A 23,490-nucleotide genomic window follows, 5' to 3' on the forward strand; every position below is an offset into this window, starting at 1 on the left:
GAGAATGAAATCTTAGGAATGTAGAAGACAATGGTGTGTTAATAAGGGGAAGCTAAGAGATGTAGATTATGTAGTTTGAACTTGCTATTTGCTATGCATGTATCCAAAATGAAATCTTAAGAATGTAGAAGACAATGGTGTGTTAATGAGAGGTAGCTAAGAGATGTAGATTAGAACATGATTAAGTCAATGGGTAGAAACAATAGTGGCAGATGTACTTGTGATACACAACTATAGACCGATTGGATATGCTAATGCAACTAAACCAGGAGATTGCTATTAAAAATGCTATGTACGAGGATCGGTGGGCAGTCAGCGACTAGCTCAATGACTGTCTCAGCCTTGATTTGCAAATTAAGGTTTAATACTTCTTGAAGAATCTTCTGCGTCTCCTGGTCGTTTGTGGGGCATGGGAAACCACGACAAAATTGGCGACCGTGGCAGGACTGGAAAGAGGCCAGAGGAAAGGAAACAGCAGACTGGGGTCGCTTCCCAGTCCTCTAGGGACCCCCACAAGACTGACAGAATTAAGGATGCACCCAAACAAAAGGTAAGCGCTTTTTGCGACAATTTAGACTAGGAATTCTGCTGGCTTTGGGGAGGTCTTGGAGTCTCAGAAGTGTGGAACCACTGCCGAAGGGTCTCTCCGGTCCAAAGAATCTGGCAGAATTGGGGGTTAACAGGAGGCTCAGAGGATTGATCAAGAACACTGCAGTAAGGGTAAGTACGAATAAGTTAATAAGAAGTTAAGTTAAGAAAAATTCCACGTGGTGTTGGTAAGTCCCTGTGGATACCGCTTCATATGAAACGAAGGTCTGAACGGGCAGGGAAAGGGAAAATAGAGAAAATCCTCCTGGATACCGCCTTAAGAGATAAGGGTCTGAATAGACGAGGTGCAAAGAGCAAGTTCTGTGGATACCGCTCTGAATAGAGGTCTGTACGGGCAGAACAGAATAGGAAACAAGGAGAGTCCAATATATAGTTTAAAGCGCTGGTAGATAGACGATAGACTAGGCAAAGAATTTGAGTAAATAATATTATCCAGTAAACGAACTGTGAATCTCTGAAATACCTTAAAAAGAGAGAATAACATGACAGGTAAAGGAACAGCAGTAGAGATTCTGAGCAAAAAATTCCCGATAAATAAATATGAGATCACAAAAATTTCAGAAAAATGGGAAAAAAGAACCAAAAACCTGGTCACAAGGTGGCCAAGAGAAGGAACATTTGATGTAAGGTTGTGCGAAGAAATTAAGGGATTAATTAAAAATTACAAACCAAAAGATAAATCTAAGAAAAGAGGGCAAAAAAGAGAACGAGAAATGGAAGTGCTAAAACTCTTCAGAACGGAGGGAGAGAGGCTGAGGAGGACAGGTAGAATATTGATTACAAGCGAGGAAGACACTAAGGTGCTGGAGAAACAGCCTGTTAGAGAGAGAGGAAGGTACAGTGAGAAGCTGGCTTCGGCTCCGTACCCGGATGCAAAAGAAACAGAAAAGCCCCCTCCCTATAATGAGGAAGGAACCCCTAAGCAGTGCCCCCTGCTGACAGGAACAGTAAACATGCAGGGAGAAGTACAAGTTTGGGATAATGAGGAGGAAAAAAAAACAATACGAGAAGGAAAAAGCGGCGATATGGAAGGAGATACAGGCAGAAAGGATAAAGGTGGAACAGGCAAAGAGAGAAATGAAAGAAGAGATTGAACGGATGAAATACTTGAGAGAGGAAAAGGAGAATGAGGAGTATCAGTTATACTATAGAAATAAACAGACTAGAAAAGACAGTGGCTCATCAGGGCAGGAAGAGATGAGGCATTCAAGAGGAAGTGGAAAAAAGATAGGAGATGAGAGTCTAGAGAGAAGGGAATCAAGCACGAGTAGGGATCATGAGGAGTCCCTGTCACAAGTGTACAGACATGGACAGGAATAAAGAGAAGGTGACTCATTGGAGGAGCAAGAGTTAAGTGGAGAGAGGATGCGAGAATTTGTGGGGAAGAGGTAGGAGGCAGAAGCCTAGAAGAGCAGGAGGCGGCGGTAGGGAAGCGACTTGCGGAAGTAGAGAGAGAGCTAGATAAGTTACTGAGAGGGGATTGCCACAGGAGATGCGGAAAATACTCCAGGGGCCAACCAAGTATTGAATCGGGACAGAAAGGAAGGACTCCACAGGGAGACCGAGGGAAGAAGAGGACCCCGGAGACATTTGCGTGGGAGGCAGTAAAGACATACCCTGAGACAGACGGGGAGGCAGGTGAGGAGGAGAGCCAGGGCAGGTGGGAAGAAGGAGGAAGAATGATGCCGTTGTTAGTTAAAGGATCAGGACAAGTGCAGTACCTTGGGGATCCCAGGACCTAGAAGGGCTGAAAAACACTGCCCAATTTACATGAAGCAGCAGGGAAATGGATTAGAGCCTTTGAAGAAGAAATGGCGGGACGATTATTGGCTATGGGAGATTTGAAGGCACTATTGATAAGGTTGATGGGAACCTCCAAATTTAACGAACTAATGGAAATGACTGGCATAGTAAACTCGAACGACCTGAGAACTGATGGAGACGGGTTTGACAGAGTGAGGCAGAGGGAACGGCAGGCCCTCAGGAAGCTTTATCCACCCAGTGGACCCCAAGGCCACTGGGAGACACTGAAAACCCAGCAGCCTACATAGGAAACCAGTTGAAAAGGTGGAGACTGGAGACTGAGCAAGAGGTGGAAAATAGCTTATTTATCACCACACTGTTCCGACATAGCATTTTGGATGCAATGCCTCCGCAAGTAAAATCCAAACTGGAGGAAATGGTTGGGCTGACGTCAATGACCCCACAAGAATTTAGAGACCACGTAGTCCATGCGGTTGAGAAATACCGGAAAGACAAACGAAGGTTGGCTGAGCAGCAGGAAGAGGTGCAAAGAAAGTTAATACAAATGCAGCTCGAAGAACTCAAAAAGAAGGAAAAAGAGAAATGCAAAAAGATGCTGCCAGCAACCACCGGTCCGAGTACAGCCATCGAACTGGATGAAGCACCGCTATATGGAGGAACCGATCATACTGTAAGACAAGGGCTGGAAAACCCCATGCCAATAATCAGCGTCTTTGGAGGAGCATTCCCACAAATGCCCTATCAGGAACAGACTAAATTCAAACAGCCCAGACAGGACTGGAAGTCCCAAGGAGGGGGACAGAGGAGCTATGGGCAGAGGGGACCAGTGAAGAAACAGGGGGAAAGAGAGGTAGAGAGACTGTACTGGGGATGTAATCAGTCAGGTCACATGAGAAGAGATTGTCCGTTTACACCATGGCCTGTCACACACCAGCAGGAACCGATAAGAAGGGAACTAAAGTTTAGCCAAGGACCAGCCCCCACAGGCCCAAGCGGACCTGTGAACCCCTATGCGAGGTATTAGGGGTGCCCCGAGAACTCCAGTGGGAAGGGACACTACCCAATGATAACAAGGGAGGCAGACGAGGAACCCACTGTTCAGGTTATGTTAGAAGGGCAACTGACACCAATGATGATAGATACTGGAGCCACGTACACTTGTGTACAGCCACTGTATGCCCTTCACCTTCCCATGTTGGGAAAGTTTATTAAGACGGTAGGGTTTTCGGGGAAAACACAGTTGACACAGTACATGGCTCCAGTGCGGTTGAGAATGGGAAATAAAGGAATTGTTTTGCCGGTGCTAGTATTTAAAGGAACTCCGATTAATTTGTTAGGCAGAGATGCCTTATTGAAACTGGAATTAAAATTAGAATGCACCAGAAATGGGCTGAGTGTGGAAAGAGCAGGGGCTCAATTGATAGTGTGAGAAGACAAGAAGGCTAATGTCTTTTGGATAGGAGACATTGCAGATCAGATTCAGGAAACCTGGGGAAAATGGAAAAAGGGCTTGCAGGCTATATTACCCTGGGCTGTAATGCCCAAATCTGAGCTACATTGTACAGTGATTTTTGATGAGACTCAGAACAGAGAGTTAGAGGAGAGATGGCACCTGGAGGCATGTACCCAACAGCACCTGGAAGTGGAGGCTGTGATAATTGGAAAGCAAGGGGCAGCTTTACAAGTTAAGTGGAACACCTTTTTAGAAAAATGGTACAGGATACCGGAGGCTGCACCCCACGTAACATTGTTGGCAAACAAGGGATATCAATCTAAAGACTTAGGACCCTTAGTTAAGAGTGCTGAAACCGTAAAAGTGTGGAGGAAAATCACACCAGAGGTGTGGACATCAGAAGACAACAATTGCATTAAAATAATGGTAAGTGTAGATATGGTAGGGACAGTGAGAGAGGTCGAAATAACTCCCCGACCACACCTGCCCTTGCTGGGAAAGGAAAGAGGCCAGCAGAAAGATAGAAGGTCAGATGAGTTGCTGTCTACTCTGTGGTCACAGCATGACACGGACGTAGGGAAAATAAAAACAGCTAGTCCGGTGGAAATAAGGCTGAAAAGGGGAGCAATTCCACCCAGGAGACCACAATACCCTCTAAGACCAGAAGCAGAAGAGGGAATAGCATCGACAGTGCAGGGGTTGCTTGAAATAGGAGTGCTTAAAAGAACAAACAGTCCATGCCATACCCCGTTGCTGCTGGTCTTAAAAGCAGATAAATCTAAGTGGAGATTGGTGCATGATTTGCGAGTGGTAAATGATGTGGTAGAGGACTGGTCAGCGGTAGTCCCCAACCCACACACACTTTTGACTAATGTTCCACTAGAACGGGGGTCGGCAACCTGCGGCTCCCGAGCCATTTGTGGCTCTTTCACCTCTGTGCTGCGGCTCCCTGTGGCTTTGGGAAATAATTGGTCAGTATTTAATTAAAATGTATTTTATGTTAGTTTGTTAGCTTTTGAAATGTAATTCTAAATTTGAAGATTATGGTGATCTTGTACAATCTAAGTGTGGCGACACATTTCCTGGCACATCCGAAACGGCTCACAATTAGCCAGCATTCCGGCTAAGGGAGATAGCCTACGGGGGTTTGTGAGTACGCGTCTTTTGCAGCATCTGCGTCCATGGGGGCTGGGTTGAGGGAGGCTTAAAAGCAAGGCTGTTTAGTTCGAATAAAGCTATCTTTGACTGCAGTTTACTGACACCGCTACAACGTGTTTTTATCGCTGGCTGTCCAGACGGAAGGTGCTGAAACGCTTTGTCGCGTGTCTGGAAGAAGTGAAAACTTTCCTGGGCAGCAAAGGGCTCACCTTTCCTGAGCTGGAACAGCCAGAGTGGCTGGAAAAGCTACACTTCATGGTAGACATGACAGCGCACCTGAACACGCTGAACACAGCTCTTCAGGGGAAAGGACGCACAGCCCTGCACATGTTGGAGGATGTTTTGGCATTCGAGCGCAAGTTGACGTTGCTTGCCAGAGATTTACAGAAAGGCACTTTGTCTCACTTCCCCAATTTGAGAGAGTTCAAACAAGGTCACGACATGATAATTTCGGAGTATTTACATTCTGCAATCATCGCAATGCAAACATCGTTTGGGAAACGCTTCTGTGAGTTCAGAGAGGAAAAAAACACATTATCCTTCCCGGTCACTCCCTTAAGCATCGATCCTTCCCTACTGAATACGACTGCATTGGCAGGTGTGAGTCAACCTGATCTTGAGATGGAACTGGCCGACAGAGCCGACAAAGACATATGGGTGTCCAAGTTTAGACGCTTGACAGCAGACCTTGAAGATGTTGCCCGTCAGAAGGCCGTTCTTGCTCAGAAACACAAATGGAGTGATATTGAAAACCTTCCAAAACCGGACAAACTTGTGTTCGAAACATGGAATGCTATGCCCGACATTTATGTAAACATTAAAAAGTATGCGCTTTGAGTCCTGTCGATCTTTGGATCCACATATGTAAGTGAGCAGGTGTTCTCCAACATGAACTTTATTAAAAACAAACATCACGCACGCCTCACAGATGACAGCTTGCGATCCTGTGTAAAGATGAAGGTGACGTCATACAGCCCTGATGTGCAGACGCTGTGCGCTGAGGTCCAGGAGCAGAAATCCCATTAACCAAGTATGATAAATATTTTAATTGCCTATTATTTTATGTATATTCATATTTTTTCATTGTTCAGTGAAATAGTCCTTTTATTTTTCAGGCTGACAGCTGGCTGATGTTATTTTTGGTTTGCTGCTGGCGGAAAATTTAAGTTCGGCGTTTTTCATAAATACAAGAAGGACTCAAATAGACATTGAGTATTTTACTTAAAAGTAACTTTCAACCCAACGTCTTTTTTTCGGAGTTCAAAATGTTTTTGTTGCATGCAGAAATGTAATTTCGTTTTCTCTGCAGGAGTTCATCAATTTCATAAATGCAACACATTATAGTTTGTTTATACATAGCATAAAGGCAAAAAAAACGTTGTATGCAGTGTTATTTCATTTTAAATGTCAAACGGGTTTTGCGGCTCCCAGTGTTTTCTTTTCTGTGGGAAACGGGTCCAAGTGGCTCTTTCAGTGGTAAAGGTTGCTGACCCCTGCACTAGAAGCAAGTTACTTTTCAGTGATTGATTTGTGTTCGGCTTTCTTCAGCATTCCTCTAGCCAACCAGTGTCAGTATCTGTTTGCATTTACTTACAGAGGTGCTCAGTATACCTATACCAGAATGCCACAAGGGTTTAAACATTCACCACATGTTTTTAATCAGGTGTTGAAGGCAGGCCTAGAGGGCATGCCATTGGAAAGTCCATTGTTACAGTATGTGGATGACCCGTTGATTTGCTCCCACCGTAAGGAATAGTGTGAGCAGGACACTATAACTCTGTTAGAGAAGCTGGCGCACGGAGGACATAAAGTATTCAAAAAGAAACTGCAATTTTGCACGCAGCAAGTGGAATACTTAGGCAGGGTAATATCCAAGGGAGTGAAGGCGATAGCACCAGATCAGATTGAGGCAATAACTAAGGCCCCAAAACTCCAGACTGTAGGGCAGATGACGACGTTTTTGGGAATGGCAGGGTACAGCTCAGATTGGATAGGAGAATATGCTGAGATTGTGGCACCTTTGAGAAAGATAATGAAAGAAGCAGGACATACAAATTTGAAGAACGCCTTACAGTGGAATGAAGAGACGGAGATAGCTTACAATGCTATTAAACAGGAATTGCAGTCAGCACCAGCATTAGCTTTGCCTGAATACAAGAAGGTTTTTCATTTGTATGTATCCAACCGAAAGGAGGGTTATGTCACAGCCGTTCTAACACAGCAGACAGGCACAGGAAAAGCAAAGCAGCCGATAGCATACTACAGTACGAGACTAGATGAGGTGGCTCAGGGGTATCCACCCTGTTATCAGGGATTGGCGGCGCTGTACTATGCATATGAAAAGGCATCATCTGTAACCCTGGGCTATCCTGTGACTCTGTACACACCACAAAGTAGTAGAATTGCTGGAAAGAGGGAAATTTGTGCTGATGCCAGCCAGGATAGCAGTGAATTAGATGCTATTGACATTTCCAGACATAACTATACAGAGATGCACTACCAGTAATATAGCCGATTTTGTCCCTTTGAGCTATGAAGGACAAACCCCATGATTGTGTAGGGAAGACGATGACATTTGCCAAATTGAGAGCAGATTTACGGTCAGAACCACTAGAGGATGCAGATAAAAAGGTTCTGTTCGTAGATGGCTCTTGTTATAGGGACTATGATGGAAATCATGCAGGGTTCTCAGTAGTACAGCAGGATCAGTCGAGCTGTAAGATTATTAGGATGGAGTCCTGTCCCCAACCGTGTTCCACCCAACTAGCGGAAATCAAAGCCCTGACAGCTGCGTGTGAAATGATGGAAGGTGAGAAAGTAGACATCTATACTGATTCGGCATATGCTCATGGAGTATGCCATTTGTTCGGGGCAGTGTGGAAACAGAAGAGGTTTTAAAAAAAGCAGTGGAGATCCCATACAACATTGTCAGCAAATTCTAGACTTAATAAAAGCCATAATGAAGCCTAAAGCATTGGCTATAGTAAAATGCCAGGCACATAAAAAGGGAAATGATGTAATAACAAAGGGAAATCAAGCTGTGAACGAGGCAGCCAGAAAAGCTGTCATTGCCCCCCAGGTAAGCCTAGCTCCAGAACCTGTGGTAGAGGACCTAATTGAAATACAAGGTAAGGCAACTTTGGCAGAACAGACAATGTGGAGACGAAGGGGGGCCAAGCAGAACCCGGAAGGCTTGTGGAGCATGGAAGACGGTTTGTTGGTAGTGCCCACCCCTCTACTGACGATTCTGATTTCAGAAGCTCATGGGATTGACCATTGTGCAAGGGAGGAAGTGATAAAAGAAAATAAAGAAAGATGGTTTTTGGTCACCTTATTTACAGGCTTCAGTGGACTTTGTCTTGTCACAATGCGAGGTATCCGCACAGAATGCAGAGTTCGGACATCAATTATTTGACTGGTTAGAAAGTAGATTCGGAGGATGGGGGGGAGCATGGAAGACTAAAATGGCAATAACTGTCAGTATTGTATTGTTGAGCTGTGCGCTTGTGCTGTGCTGTTTTCTTCCTTGTCTCAAGTCTCTTGTAGTGCGTGCTGCAACCAAACAATTTCTGATGCTCGTGGCAATTACTGAAGCAAGCTTAGTGGAGAAAGAAACACCGAAAATGTATCGTTACAGCCTACAACACCTGCAGGATGAACAAGAGCAAAACGACAGTGTGGGAGTAGATTGTAAGGGCTTCTGAGTCTTTTTCCCTGTCTCAGGTACAGAGGGACAGGTTTTTGGCTCAGCGGCCCAGGGTAACAGGGAGAGAATACTTTGAGGTCTTGGCGCAGAAAATTATAGTTTAACCTGAGATTTGGAAATAAATGCTTGAGTTTATTGGGGCTTTTGTGCGCAGACTCTTAGTCTTCTTTCTCTGTGTAAGCCCCTCTGGGTCTCAAAGGGGGAATATATTGGAGTATAAAAGTTGCAACTTGCTATTTGCTAGAGAATGAAATCTTAGGAATGTAGAAGACAGTGGTGTGTTAATGAGAGGTAGCTAAGAGATGTAGATTATGTAGTCTGAGTTTACTATTTGCTATGCATGTATCCAAAATGAAATCTTAAGAATGTAGAAGACAATGGTGTGTTAATGAGAGGTAGCTAAGAGATGTAGATTATGTAGTCTGAGTTTACTATTTGCTATGCATGTATCCAAAATGAAATCTTAAGAATGTAGAAGACAATGGTGTGTTAATGAGAGGTAGCTAAGAGATGTAGATTATGTAGTCTGAGTTTACTATTTGCTATGCATGTATCCAAAATGAAATCTTAAGAATGTAGAAGACAATGGTGTGTTAATGAGAGGTAGCTAAGAGATGTAGATTATGTAGTCTGAGTTTACTATTTGCTATGCATGTATCCAAAATGAAATCTTAAGAATGTAGAAGACAATGGTGTGTTAATGAGAGGTAGCTAAGAGATGTAGATTAGAACATGATTAAGTCAATGGGTAGAAACATAGTGGTGGATGTACGTGTGATACGCAACTATAGACCGACTGGATATGCTAATGCAACTAAACCAGGAGATTGCTATAAAAAATGCTATGTACAAGGATCAGTGGGCAGTCAGCGACTAGCTCAATGACTGTCTCAGCTTTGATTTGCAAATTAAAGTTTAATACTTCTTGAAGAATCTTCTGCGTCTCTTGGTCGTTTGTGGGGCACGGGAAACCACGACAGCAGGTGGATTGTTTGAGAAGTGGGGCATTTGGCTTTTGTGTGTCTCCACTGGGTGAACGGAAGGTGCTTAATGCCACCCCAAGCATTCCTTCTGCATTCTGAGCAGCTGTGGGCCTAGAGCCAGTGAGCTTGCTCCATTTCAAGGAGGCTTTCAGAGCATCCTGGTCAGGACCTGGCGTGTTCCGGGAGTCTGAAGCAAGGCTTGCCCATTGGAGCTGGCTGAGTGTGACTCAGGTTTCCGTGCCGGACAACATTCCCTCCACTTTTATTCATATAGAGCCGTGCCTCAAAGTTTTAGGATCAGCTTTTCTCCCCCCACTGCTATCAGATTTCTGTACAGTCCGTGAACACTAACTCACTATTCCTCTTTTGCACTCATTATTTTATATTGCTACTTCTAATAATTTAAAATAATTTTAACACCGCTGTCACAAAACCACAAACTCCAGAACATATGTCAGTAACAAAGGTTTCTGATTTTAACTAAGAGATTCTTAATGTAGTGTTATCATAGCTGTGGTATCAATACTGACTGGCCGTATTATTGTGGTAGAACAACCCTAGATGATACCCAAGCAAATGTAACACTAGATGGATGATTGAATCATAATTCTCCCTTAGAAAGGCTTTTATGGTGAATATATGAAAAAAAAAGAAAAGTTATTTCTCTACCTTGCTGTGCTCTTTTTGTCGTCACCTTCGTACTGTTGGACAAGATCGTTCAGGTTTCTGCAGACCTGGGCGACAAACGGTGCGACAACCAGTCCCAGGGACTTGCCGAGGTAAGGTAGGGAGAGTGTGACCAGGCTCACCCAGGGCGGGTGAATGCTATAACCATACTGAGGCTGCAAGGCCCTGACAACAGCTGACACAAACATCCCCTGGGCAGTGATCGGCTGAGACTGCACATAGCCCATGGCAGTGATAGACATCTGGAAACCCATGACCTTGTGCCACTCCTTCGAGAGGTCAGAAGGGCTCTCGTGGTCATCCGCTGTCTGGCCGAGGTGGTGCTCCAGCACGATGAGCACCTGAAGCAACTTGAGGAGCTCAATCTGAAGCGGGTGCTCGCTCCAGATCTGGTCCTGGCCGAAGTTCACGAGGTTTTCCTCCGACAGACCTTCCTCAATGAGCTCGTCATTAGATCCCGCCAAGCTGAGTGCGTAGCTCTTCTCACTGAGGTACATGGAGGCGGAGAGGGAGAGCAGCACGTACTCCTGGACCTTGCACTTGGTCAGCCAGCTCCTGATAACATCAAGGCTTTTGCCATCCGACGATTTCGCATTGGCGATCAGTTGTGTCACAATCCGAATCAGGACCTGCACACTGTTCACCTGGACATCCCTGTTCCCCAACAAATCCTTGTGGCTCAGTCTCATCTGACAGGGGTAATAGGACCTTAGGAAATTCAGGCAAAGATAAGTCAGCAGTTCCATCAGCGAGGATTGGCGATGAATCGCGGGCAATGCTGGAGTTGGAAGCTTCCCGTAGAAGCTCATGCCAATGAGGGATTCCTGATGGCGAGTGAGGAGATTATGAATGAGGTTCAGCTGGCTGCTGGAACTGGTATCTACTAATGTGGAACAGAGGGCTTCAATGAATTCTTTGGGAGTAGTTTTTAACACAGCTTCCAGAACAGAAAAAGCATACAACACCCTTTTAGAATCATATGGCTGGATGTATAACAAGATGTGCTTAAACAAAGCTTCCACGAAGGTGTGCTTCTCCCTCTGACGTTTTAAAACCTTTTCTCGAGTGATCAGCTGCATTTCCAGATCTATCTCTTCCTCGTCACTGGACAGGGACTGCGACATCTGAGTTCGGTCAGAATCGGTGTGGACCAGCATCAACTGGTTGTTCGGCAGTGGGTCGCCGTTGACCAGCTTGTCCGTGGTAACTTTTTCAGGCGGCGAGTGTCCTTCATCATCGGTGGCGCTCGTAGTATCTTGGTGTTCAGGAGACGGTGGCGATGCAGAGGAAGTGACCCCTGAAGAGACCGCTCCTGAGCTCGTGTCTATAGATTCCGTGTGCTCACTGCTGTCCTTGCCTTCTTCCACAAGGGTACCTTGAGGTAGCTCACTGGCAGGGTGACTGGTGGATTTTTTCAGGCTTGGTTTATGGGCCAGCCTATCGGGTTCTCCTTCTACTTCAGCCCAAAGAGCGTCCCTGTCCACCGATGAAATGTAGGCAGTTTTGAAGCTCTCTTCAGAGCTGCTTTCTGCCACTTCCAGCAGTGTGCTGAATGCTTTCGGATAAGCAGACACCCTGTTGTACAACAAGCGAAGGTCCTCTGAAACACAACCACAAGGCAAATTAATACTTCTCTATTCTGTTCCAGTCGAACCTCAAAGTGTACTTGTATCATTTTAAACAGCCTAAAGAGAGTATCAAACTGAACATTGCAACTGAACTTGATTCGTCATCATCACGTGCCATGTCATGTGGCGCAGGCATGCGTGGTCTCGTGACCACGATTGTTCTTGGCACATTTTTCTTCTGAAGTGGTTTGCCATTGCTTTCTTCTGGGCAGTCAGTGTCTTTACAAGACGGGTGACCGCAGCCATTATCAATACTCTTCAGAGATTGTCTGCCTGGTGTCAGTGGTCGCATAACCAGGACTTGTGATATGTATCAGCTGCTCATATGACCATCCACCACCTGCTCACATGGCCCCGATCAGGGGGGGGGGGGAGAGGGGCTATAAGTGACTTGCAGGCTAGCAGAGGGAAGGAATGCCACAGACCTCCTTTGGTAGAGTCGTATCTCCACTCTGCCACCCAAACTTGATTACCCTTCACGATTTGAATGGTGATAATTGGACAGGATAATCCTGGGTTAAATTGCAAGTATTAAAAGATCAGCTTCATTTGTCACATGTTCATCATAGTTGTGAAATGTGTTATTTATGTCAATGACCTGTTATGGGCTCCCGTTTCATTAACTGTGAGTGTCACTTTAAGAGGCTGGACTGAGAGATGTCAAAAAGGCAGAGCTGGATTCTGAATGAGGGGGAGAGAGAGGGAGAGAGGGAGAGAGGGAGAGAGGGGGAGAGGGGGAGGGGGAGGGGGAGAGGGAGGGGGAGAGGGAGGGGGAGAGGGAGGGGGAGAGGGAGGGGGAGAGGGAGGGGGAGAGGGAGGGGGAGAGGGAGAATATTTATGAACTATGTTTTGTATTCGAAAAGCCAGTGTGTGGATCAGCGAGAGAGTCTGTGACTCTGTAACCAGACATAGGTCTCCCCATGGTCTGTTATCAACGTAAAGCATCGGACCATGAACTTGGGACAGGATCGTTGCAAAGTGCGGACAACTTTGTTAGTTCTCCCTACCTGGAGAATGATTGAAAAATCGACACAGTGCCTGTGGCTAAAGTAACTGTCACTTTGATTGATCCATTCGTGAGTTTGGAAGTATTGGTGGTGATCACATTTTTCGTCTTCCCTTATACAGGAGTCAAGGGGTGCTGTGACAACCACTCACGTCAAAGGATACTTCGGTGTGGATTCGTGGGATTTTGACTTCAGATGGTGGTGCTGTCACTCAGTCTCAAAATCTTTTCGTAACTATGTCTCATTTTTATTAACAGTGGATTCTTAAGACTGATTTTGGGAAAAGACTTTCTAGACCTGTTCCTAAACTTAATTGTTCAGGAGCTACATACACATTTACACACACACACACACTTTTGTTTATTTTTGATTAATGTTTTATATATTAAGTAGTTACTAATAAAAATAGTGGTTTTAATGATAAAACCTGCCTCCAGTTGTGATCCATTATTGCTGGTTCTTTGTTAGATTGGAACAAATTTTGGGGTATTTTGTTTTGATCATATCAAAATTGGGGGCTCGGCTGCGATATGAAATTTTGCAGCTTATTGATCGATTATTGATTTGATTTGGAAAAGGGAGATACCCAATCACTTTTGATTGACTTGCATGTGGAAACTAGCAGCAATGGATATTGATAAATTTCTGGCTTCACCAACCCCTGTGGAATTACATGGGGCAACGAAGGCAGAGTTGGTGGACATTGCTAGAGTTAAAACTTACTATGGTAAAGCAAACTATAAAAAAAGCAGAGATTCACAGGAAAATAGCCGAGCACTATGTATTTATGAAGAAATTTGAAGAGGATGTGTTAGAAAGTTTTCCTGAAGGTAAACTAAGTGATCTTGATCAGTTCAAGTTGGAACAGCTAAAGCTAGAGCTGGAAGTGGAGAAAGAAAACAGAAACAGCTCGAGGCTGAGTTAACACTAAGACAGTTTGAGGATAAGGAAGCTGAAAAACAGAGGCAGTTTGAAGCTATGGAAAATGAAAAAAAGGGAGTTTGAGAGGAAGAAATTAGATGCAGAGGTACAACTAGAGCAGTTAAGGCTCGACAGAGGAGTTCCTGTGATGGCTCCACCTGGCTCTAATGAGAGGTTTGATGCCAGTAGGAAAGTTAAACTGGTCCCTCCATTTAATGAAGCTGAGGTTGATAAATACTTCCAGCATTTTGAGAAAGTTGCTAGGAGTCTTGATTGGCCAGTTGGTTGATGGCGTTTTTTGTTGTTAAAGGCACAGCAAGCTGATTCTGCTCTCACAGCTGGCCAAGCATCTGACTATGAGGCAGTAAAACAGGCTGTGCTTAAAGCCTATGAATTGGTTCTGGAAGCTTATAGGCAAAAGTTTAGGAATTTAAGGAAAACTGTGAACCAGACTTACATATGAGAAGGTAGAGTTACATATGAGACTAATGAGAAGGTAGAGTTTTTTGAATGTTGGTGCACATCTAAAAGTGTGAATGAAGATTATAATAGACTGAAGGTGTTAATTTTAGTTGAGGAGTTAAAAAGGCACATCCCTAATGATATAGAAGTCTACTTAGATGAGAAGGAAGTGGTAACTTGGCAAGAATCTGCTAGATTTGCAGATGAGCTTGCTTTAAACCACAAGGTTAAGTTTACCCCAAGTAAGACCTTCCAAAATAGGGTGGGTAATCCAGGTAAATCTGAAATCAAATCTGGAACTAGTGACAAAGGTACAGCTGAAGGGAAACGAGTAAAAGAGAAACATTCTGGTCCCACTTGTCACTATTGTAAGAAACCTGGTCATGTGATAGCCAATTGTTCCAACCTGAAGAAGAAGGAGGAGGAGGAGGAGGAGGAGGCAGTCCCAGATGCTTGTATTCAGTGTTGTGAAATACCCATAAACACAGAGGGTTCGGCTGAGGCTCCGTTAAAGACTAAAATGTCCGACCGAGTTAGGAAAGGATACAATCCTTTTATATCAGAGGGATTTGTGTCAGTAAAGGAAGGGTCAGTCCTGGTACCAGTGAAAATTCTTAGAGATACCGGAGCTTCTCAGTCACTTATATTAGACAGTGTTCTACAGTTTAGCGATGAGACAGACACTGGTGAGAAAGTTATCTTGTTAAAGGCATTTGGGGCAACATGGCTTCTGTGCTGCTGCACCAGGTAATTTTGAAGTCAGGGTTGGTTTCGGGAACTGTTAAGATAGGAATGTGCTCTAATTTACCAGTGGAAGATGTTACTTTGTTGTTGGGGAATGACCTGGCAGGTGCAAAAGTAGTTCCTGCAGTGTAACTGACATCCAAGCCAGTTATTGATGATTCCAAGATAGATTCTGACGTATATCCATCCTGCGCAATGACTCAAGCTATGGCTAAGAAACTCGCCAGTGCAGATGGTCCTGTGCAGACTGATTCTGGTCCCTGTGACAGCCCAAACGAGGACTCAGGTTGTGATGGCCTGCTAAAGACCTTACCTCCTTCCTTGCTGGACCAGAGTGCTAGTGTGGAGTTCCAGTGTAAAGATTTGTCTGTATCCAGAAAGGAGTTCATAGCAGAACAGAACCGAGACCCTGAGATTGAAGCTTTAAAAGAAACAGCTCTCTCAAATGATGAGATTAAGCAAGTGCCAGGAGGGTATTATATCAAGGATGGAGTGTTAATGTGGAAGTGGAGGCCACCTGTTATACCTGCAAGTGAGGAATGGGTAGTTGTTCACCAGGTTGTAGTTCCTAAAGCTTAAAGGAATGAAATTCTAATCCTGGCCCACAGTACGCCCTTGAGTGGTCATCTTGGTGTGAATAAAACTATACACACGATTATGAAACAATTCTTTTGGCCTGGTTTGAGGGGGCAATGTTGTGACATTTTGCCAGGCCTGTCACACGTGTCAGGTTGTGGGTAAACCTAATCAAGGTCCCCCAGTTGCTCCATTGCAGCCTATTCCAGCATTTGGTGAACCTTTCTTTAAAGTTATTGTGGATCGTTTTGGCCCATTGCCAATGACTAAAGCTGGCCATCAGTATTTGTGAACTAGCATGTGTACAGCCTCCAGATTTCTAGAAGCAATACCACTCAGAAATATCAAAGCTAAAACTGTGAGAAAGGCTCTTACAAAATGGTTTTTACTTTAGTTCGGTTGCCTAAAGAGATTAAATCTGACCAGGGAAGTAATTTCGTGTCAGGAGCATTTCAGCAGCTTGTTTATGATTTGGGAGCTAAACAGATTATGTCATCTACTTACCATTCAGAGTCTCAAGGCGCCTTACAGAGATTCCACTGTACTCGCAAAAGCATGATTAGAACATATTGTTTTGAGAACAAAAAGGTATAGGATGAAGGAATACCTTTGTCTTATTTGCAGCAAGGGGAACTGTGCAGGGGTTTAGCCCCTTCAAAATTGTATTTGGACATGAAGTGAGAAGGTCTCTATTCTTATTAAAAGAACAGTGGGCTAATAAGGACGTACAGCTGAACTTGCTAGACTATGTTTTAAAATTTAAAGAGCAATTGCAGGAGGTTTGTAAATTGGCCCAGGAAAATTTTAAAACAGGCGAAAGCAAAGTGAAAGTCTGGCATGATCAAAAGGCAAGAAAGAAAATCTTTAAGCCGAGAGATAAAGTTTTAATACTTTTACCTATAAGTTCAAACCCCCTTCAGGTGAGATTTTTAGGTCCTTATGAAATTGAATCTCAGGTTAGTGATGTAAATTTCACAGTCAAAACACAGCTTTGCAATATCAACATGATAAAACCTTACTATGAGAATATGACCTTTGGTGAGACACATCCAACAGCTGTGGTGGTTGTTGACAGCAGCCGTGAGCTTGAAAACACTGGAAAGGAAGTTGTTGATTCTACTGAGTCCCATTTTAAGCAAAACATTGTCTCAGCTACATTAACGAATGCAGCCATTTTGAAGGATCTTGAGGGGAAATTGGCTCATCTCCAACCCCAAGGGAGACAGAAGACGAAGCAGCTAATTTTTAAATTTCATGATTTATTCCCTGATGTTCTGAAAAGAACCACAGTGATTTGCCATGATGTAGACGTTGGAGTTACTAAACCTATTAAACAGCACCCATATCAAATGAATGTTGAGAGAAGTAAACTTGCTGAACAGGAGATCATGCTAAAGAATGACATTATTAGCCATTCCACTTCAAATCAGAGCTCATCAGGTGTCATCTTATCACAGCCAGATGGAAGTATCAGATTTTGTACTGATTACAGGAAGGTGAATGCTATAACAAAAACCGATGCTTATCTTATCCCCAGGGTAGGAGTTTGCATATACATGGTTAAAGAAAATGGTTAATCAGACTCAGTTCAACTGCACATTCTGATTTTACAAGAATATGATATTATGATAACTCATATTAAATGCAAGGATAACATAATTGCTGACAGTCTTTCTAGATGTTAAGTTTGCCATGATTTTTTTTCCATAGTAGAATGATATTTAATATTTGTAGACGCTTCTGCAAAATGCTATATTAGTCTGTAGTATGCTATGTGGGAACTGCAAACGTATTAGTTCAAATATTGTAGCTTGCAGTTAAAGTTTTCTTCTTGCAGATCAAAATTTCCCTTTTTGGGGGTGGAATGTTACAGGCTCCCATTTCATTAACTGTGAGCGTCACTTTAAGAGGCTGGACTGAGTGACATCAAAAAGGCGGAGCTGGGTTCTGAGTGACAGCCAGAGAGAGAGAGAGAATAGTTCTGAACTATGTTTTGTATTCGAAAAGCCAATGAGTGGATCAGCGAGAGAATCTGTGACTCTGTAACCAGACATGGGTCTCCCCATGGTCTGTTATCATCGTAAAGCATCGGACCATGAGCTTAGGACAGGCTCGTTGCAAAAGTGCGGACAACTTTGTTAGTTCTCCCTACCCGGAGAATGTTTGAAAAATCGACACAGTGCCTGTGGCTAAAGTAATTGTCACTTTGATTGATCCGTTCGTGAGTTTGGAAGTATTGGTGGTGATCACATTTTTCGTCTTCCCTTATACAGGAGTCAAGGGGTGTTGTGAGGACCACTCATGTCAAAGGATACTTCGGTGTGGATTCGTGGGATTTTGACTTCAGATGGTGGTGCTGTCACTCAGTTCACTCAGTCTCATAATCTTTTTGTAACTACGTCTCGTTATTAACACTGGATTCTTAAGACTGATCTTGGGAAAAGATTTTCCAGAGTGGTTCCTAAACTTAATTGTTCAGGAGCTACATACACATTTATACACACACACTTTTGTTTATTTTTGATTAATGTATTATATATTAAATAGTTACTAATAAAAATAGTGGTTTTAATGATAAAACCTGCCTCCAGTTGTGATCCATCATTGCTGGTTCTTTGTCAGATTGAAACAAATTTTGGGACATTTTGTTTTGATCGTGACAGACCAACATACTACAAGGATGTGCTGGGGGATGCCCGCAAGTGTTGCCATGTTCTCGGCGCCTATACAGCATGCCCAGCACTCACTTACCCAAACCATACGTATTTGGATGTGAGAGGAAACTGGAGCACTCAGAGGAAACCCACACAGTCATGCGGAGAATGCACAAATTCCTTACAGACAGAGGCAGGAATCAATTCCAAACAGTGACCAATGGTACTGTAAACACTTGCTCTATATCAGCCAATTTTTATTTTCTTCAAACTTAATAATATCATGTAAAATTCAAGCTCAATACCCATAGCTCACCACAGTTGGAAGAAAGCTCTTTTTTTTTACAAGAGCACAGATCATTATAACACCGTACAAGTCCTTTGGTCTATAGTGTTGTGCTTAACCTTTAACCTACCATAAAATCGATCAAACCCTTCCCTCCAACACAGCCTCCATTTTCAATCATTCTTATGCCCATCTAAAATTTTCTTAAATGTCCCTGATACATCTACCTCTAGGACCGTCCCCAATATCACGGTCTTCGCACCTATGACAGTGTAAAAAAAAAACTTAGCTCTGGTGTCCCTCCTATACTTCCCTCCAATCACCTTAAATTTATGCACTCCTCATATTAGCCATTTCCACCTTGGCTGTCCACTGGATCTACATCTCTTATCATCTTATACACCTCTATCAAGTCACCTTTCATTCTCCATTGCTCCAAAGAGAAAAACCCCTCGCTTGTTCAGCCTTTCCTAATAAGACATGCTCTCTAATCCAAACAGCATCCTGGTAAATCCCCTCTGCACCCTCTCCGAAGCTTTCACATCCTCCCTATGAGGGAACCAGAACTGAATGCAATATTCCAACTGTGCTCTAACCAGGGTTTTATAGAGCTACAACATTACCTCATAGCTCTTGAACTCAGTCCCCCAACTAATGAAAGCCAACACACCATACACCTTCTTAACAACCCTATCAACTTGTGCAGCAACTTCAAAGGATCTATTGACATGGACCACAAAATGCCTCTGCTAAGAATCCTATCATTAACCCTGTGTTCTGCCTTCAATTTAGTCTTCCAAAGTGAATCACTTCACACTCTTCAGCCTGGCTCTGCATTTGTCAATCTCCTGTTGTAACATACCTTTTACACCATCTTCTATCCTTTTAAGCTATTCCAAGATCAATCTAACCCCTTCCTCCTGGAAAACTTTCCATTCTTCTTTCATCCACGTGCCTATCTAGAAGTCTCTTAAGTGTCCCTAATATATCAGCCTCTACCATCACCCATGGCAGCACGTCCCAAGAACTGTGTAAAAGAAAATAACTGGCATTCCTCCTATGCCTTCCCCCAATCATCTGAAAACCATACCCTCTCGTATTTGCCATCTGTCAGGTGGAAACTCTGTTCAAGCTTCCACCTTGCAAATTGTCCGTATTTTGTCATCACAGGAACAAAACTTTACCGTAACCTAGGAAGGGCTGTACTCGAAAATGTCCGTCTACACCAGGGGTTCCCAACCTGGGGGGGGGGGGGGTCCATGGATTCTTTGGTTAATGGTAGGGGTCCATGGCATAAAAAAGTCTGGGAACACTTGGTCTCTACTATCTGCTTGTGGTAGTGAGGTCCAAATTCTAACCCACTTTGTGAAAGGTATCTCCTCCTAATTTTCACGATTGACTCATTAGTCACCATCTTAACTGGATTATGGAAACATCCATGTCAACTCCTTGTACCTAGGAATGCAAGTACTTTGTAGAACAAAGGGACCTACGAGAACAAGTACAAATCTCCCTGAACGTGGCACACAGGTGGATAGGGTAGTGAAAGTGGCATTTGACACACTGGCCTTCATCGTTCAGAACAGTGAGTACCGGAGTTGGGACATTACGTTACAGATCCACAAGATGTTGGTGAGGCCACACCTGGAGCAATACATACACTTTTGTTATCCAATTAAAGATATAATTAAGCAGGAAAGGGTACAAAGTAAGTTCCTACAGTAATGCTGCCACAAACCCAAGTTATAGGGAGTTCTGACAAGATAGTATTTTATTCCTTAGAGCATTACTGAACGATTATCTTACAGAGATGTCATAAAGTTATGAGGATGGCAGGTTGGAGATACGTCTCCACCAAAGAAGGTGTAAAGTGCACCTTCCTTCCACTAGCCTGCAGGTCACCCTTGGGTGAGTTGTAGTTCCTGCTAAGCCCTCCGATCAGGGTCACATGAAGCTATGGGAGCAGGTGGTGGATGGTCGTAAGAGCAGCCGGTGCACAGCACAAGTACTGGTTATGCGACCACTGACACCAGGCAGACAATCTCTGAAGAGTATTGAGTATGGCTGTGTCACCCGTCTTGTAAAGCCACTGCCCAGAAGAAGACAATGGCAAACCACTTCGGTAAAAAATTTGACAAGAACGAGTGGACATGGGTTTAAGATGAGAGATGAGAGAGTTAAATGGAACTTAATGGACAACTTCTCAATGCAGAGGGTGGTGCATATATGAAATGAGGTGTCGGAGGAACTGGATAAGGTACATATGATGACAAGGCTCAGCTGCAAAAGGAGGGGGGTTGGGCTTGGGGCTAGCAACCCCCATCCTGTAAAAACTCAGAGCTACAGAAACACCAGCAGAAGCTCCAAATAGCTCCTTCCTGGGAGAGGAAGGATCTTCACCTTGACGACATATGAAGTGGTGAGAGTGGAAGATCAACCTTCTGTTGACCCAGGACAGAGGACTCAGGTGAGCTGCTGTCAGCAGCCTAGTAGGGTTGATGAGCTAAAGAAGAAGATAACACTTAAAAGAAATTTGGACAGGCACATAGATAGGAAAGATTAGGGCTTTAAACCTTTCCTATCAATGTACTGTACCTGTCCACATGGGGATACAGCCCAAATCAGGGAGCAAGGGATTAGCCTGGACAGGCACTTTGGTCGGTATGGACGAGTCAGGCCAAAGGGCCTGTTTTGGTGCTGTATTACTCTAAGACTCATTTTAATTAAGCTCTGGCAGGGAAAGGTCACTCTCATTAGCTAGAAATTCCATACATACAAGCCACAGATTGGCTACAATGGAGGAAAGGCAGATTTCAACCATCCATATAGTCATTGATATTACCTCCCATAACTTTCTTCTTTAGGAACTGAATGGAGTTGCGTTGGGTCTTTGGGTGGAGAAGCAGGAGGAAGACTGGTTCTAGGATTCGAGAGACATCGTTCAGGCTCAGGGCTCGGACAAGCCAGCCCTGTGCGGCTGCTCCTATCGCTCCATCCGAACAGTTGAGACTGTCCAACACCACAAACAGGCACCTGAGCAAGGGAATTAAACATTCAAAGGAAATGCAATGTTAGTGTTCATTTCCGGATATAAAAGCACTGATGTAACGCTGAGGCTTTATAAGGCATTGGTTAAACCACAGAGTATTGTGAACAATTTTGGGTCCCTTATCTAAGAAAGGATGTACTAGGATTGGAGAAGGTCCAGAAGAGGTTTGCAAGAATGATCCTGGAAATGAAAGGATTAACATATGAGGAACATTTGATGGCTCTGGGCCTGTACTCACTGGTGTTTAGAAGAATGAAGGGAGAATTTCATTGAAACCTACCTAATATTGTAAGGCCCAGATAGAGTGGCAATGGAAAAGTTGTTTTCAATCATGGGAGAGTCTAGGACCAACAGGCACAGCCTCAGAATACAAGGACATCTCTTTAGAACAGAGGTGAGGAGGGTGGTGGCTCTGTGGAATTCATTGCCACAGACGGCAGTGGAGGTCACATTATTGGGTATAATTAAAGCAGAGGCTGATAGGTTCTTGATTAGTAAGGGTGTCAAAGGTTATTGGGAGAAGGCCAGAGAATGGTTGAGAGGGAAAACAAATCAGATATGGTCAAATGGCGGAGCAGTTGTAATGGGCCAAATGGCCTAATGGTGCTGCTATGTTTTATGGTCTTATTCTGATTGTAACAGAAAAGAAAATTCAAATTTCAAAGTAAATGTATTATCAAAGTACATTTCACCATATACAAACCTGAGATTCATTTTCTTGTGGGCATACAATAAGTCCACAATAGAATAATAACCATAATAGAACAAATAAAAGACTGCACCAACTTGGATATTCAACCAGTGTGCAAAAGACAACAAACTGTGCAAGTACAAAAAGAAGAAACAATAATAATAAATAAATAAGCAATAAATATTGAGAACATGAGATAAAGAGTCCTTGAAAGCACGGTGGAGGGACAAGTGAAGTTCTTTGAAATTATCCCCTTTGGTTCAAGAGCCCCTGATGGTTGAGGGGTAATAACTGTTCTGAACCTGGTGGCGTGAGTCCTGAGGCTCCTGTACCTTCTTCCAGATGGCAGCAGCAAGAAGAGAGGATGTCCTGGGTGGTGGGGGGGGGGGGGTCCCTGGTGATCGATGCTGGTTCCCTACGACAATGCTTCGTGTATATATGTGCTCAATAATGGGGAGGGGTTTATCCATGATAGACTAGACTGTATCCACTACTTTAACATTTCTCATTCAAGGGCATTGGCATTTCCATACCGGGCTGTAATGCAGCCAGTACTCTGCACTACACTTCAGATACTGAGCAGGTCAGGCAGAGTTAGTGCAAAGAGAAACAGAGAAAATGTTTCTGATTGAAATCCTTTGTCAGAACTGGGCAAGAGAGCTTGACGCTTACACAGCACAAAATCAGGCCTCTGGCCCAACTGTTCTATGTGACCACAATGCTGCATCCAGGCTAGTCCTATTTACCAGATGAAAATGTCAATTGTAGGGAGGAAGGGATAGAATAATAGGAATAGCTTTGACAGGTCAAGGCCAGGGTTCCCAGAGGGATAATCAGCAAATGAGGGGATCAAGTTGATGGGCAGTTAGGGAGAGAAATCACCTTCCTCCAACTGTAAAGGTTGTGAAAAGAGGACAAGAACATGGAGTGTGAACACCCAGAAATGATAAACAGTGCCACAGAGAGGAAACTTGAGCCAATATCAGAACCTGGTAGCAAAATCTTTTCCTTTATGCTTAATGGCACAAAGGCAGATACAAGTACTGGAGGCAAATACTTCAGGGGCATTTCAGAAACACTTGGATATGCACATGGATGAAAAGAGGGCTATG

General features: G+C 43.8%; 1 protein-coding gene across 3 annotated transcripts in view; it reads right to left on the reverse strand.

The window, feature by feature from the left end:
* The window catches only part of dop1b (DOP1 leucine zipper like protein B), a 204,075-nt gene that overhangs the window by 79,317 nt on the left and 101,268 nt on the right, over window positions 1-23,490 (reverse strand). For all 3 annotated transcript variants that reach the window (XM_059968854.1, XM_059968855.1, XM_059968856.1), the window contains 2 exons: window positions 21,481-21,671; window positions 10,343-11,960 (listed from right to left, as the gene is read on the reverse strand). In XM_059968854.1, coding sequence (XP_059824837.1) covers window positions 10,343-11,960; window positions 21,481-21,671 — 1,809 coding nt within the window. The remainder of the gene's footprint in view (window positions 1-10,342; window positions 11,961-21,480; window positions 21,672-23,490) is intronic.

Source organism: Hypanus sabinus, chromosome 4 (assembly GCF_030144855.1).
Source record: "Hypanus sabinus isolate sHypSab1 chromosome 4, sHypSab1.hap1, whole genome shotgun sequence".
Lineage (NCBI taxonomy): Eukaryota > Metazoa > Chordata > Chondrichthyes > Myliobatiformes > Dasyatidae > Hypanus > Hypanus sabinus.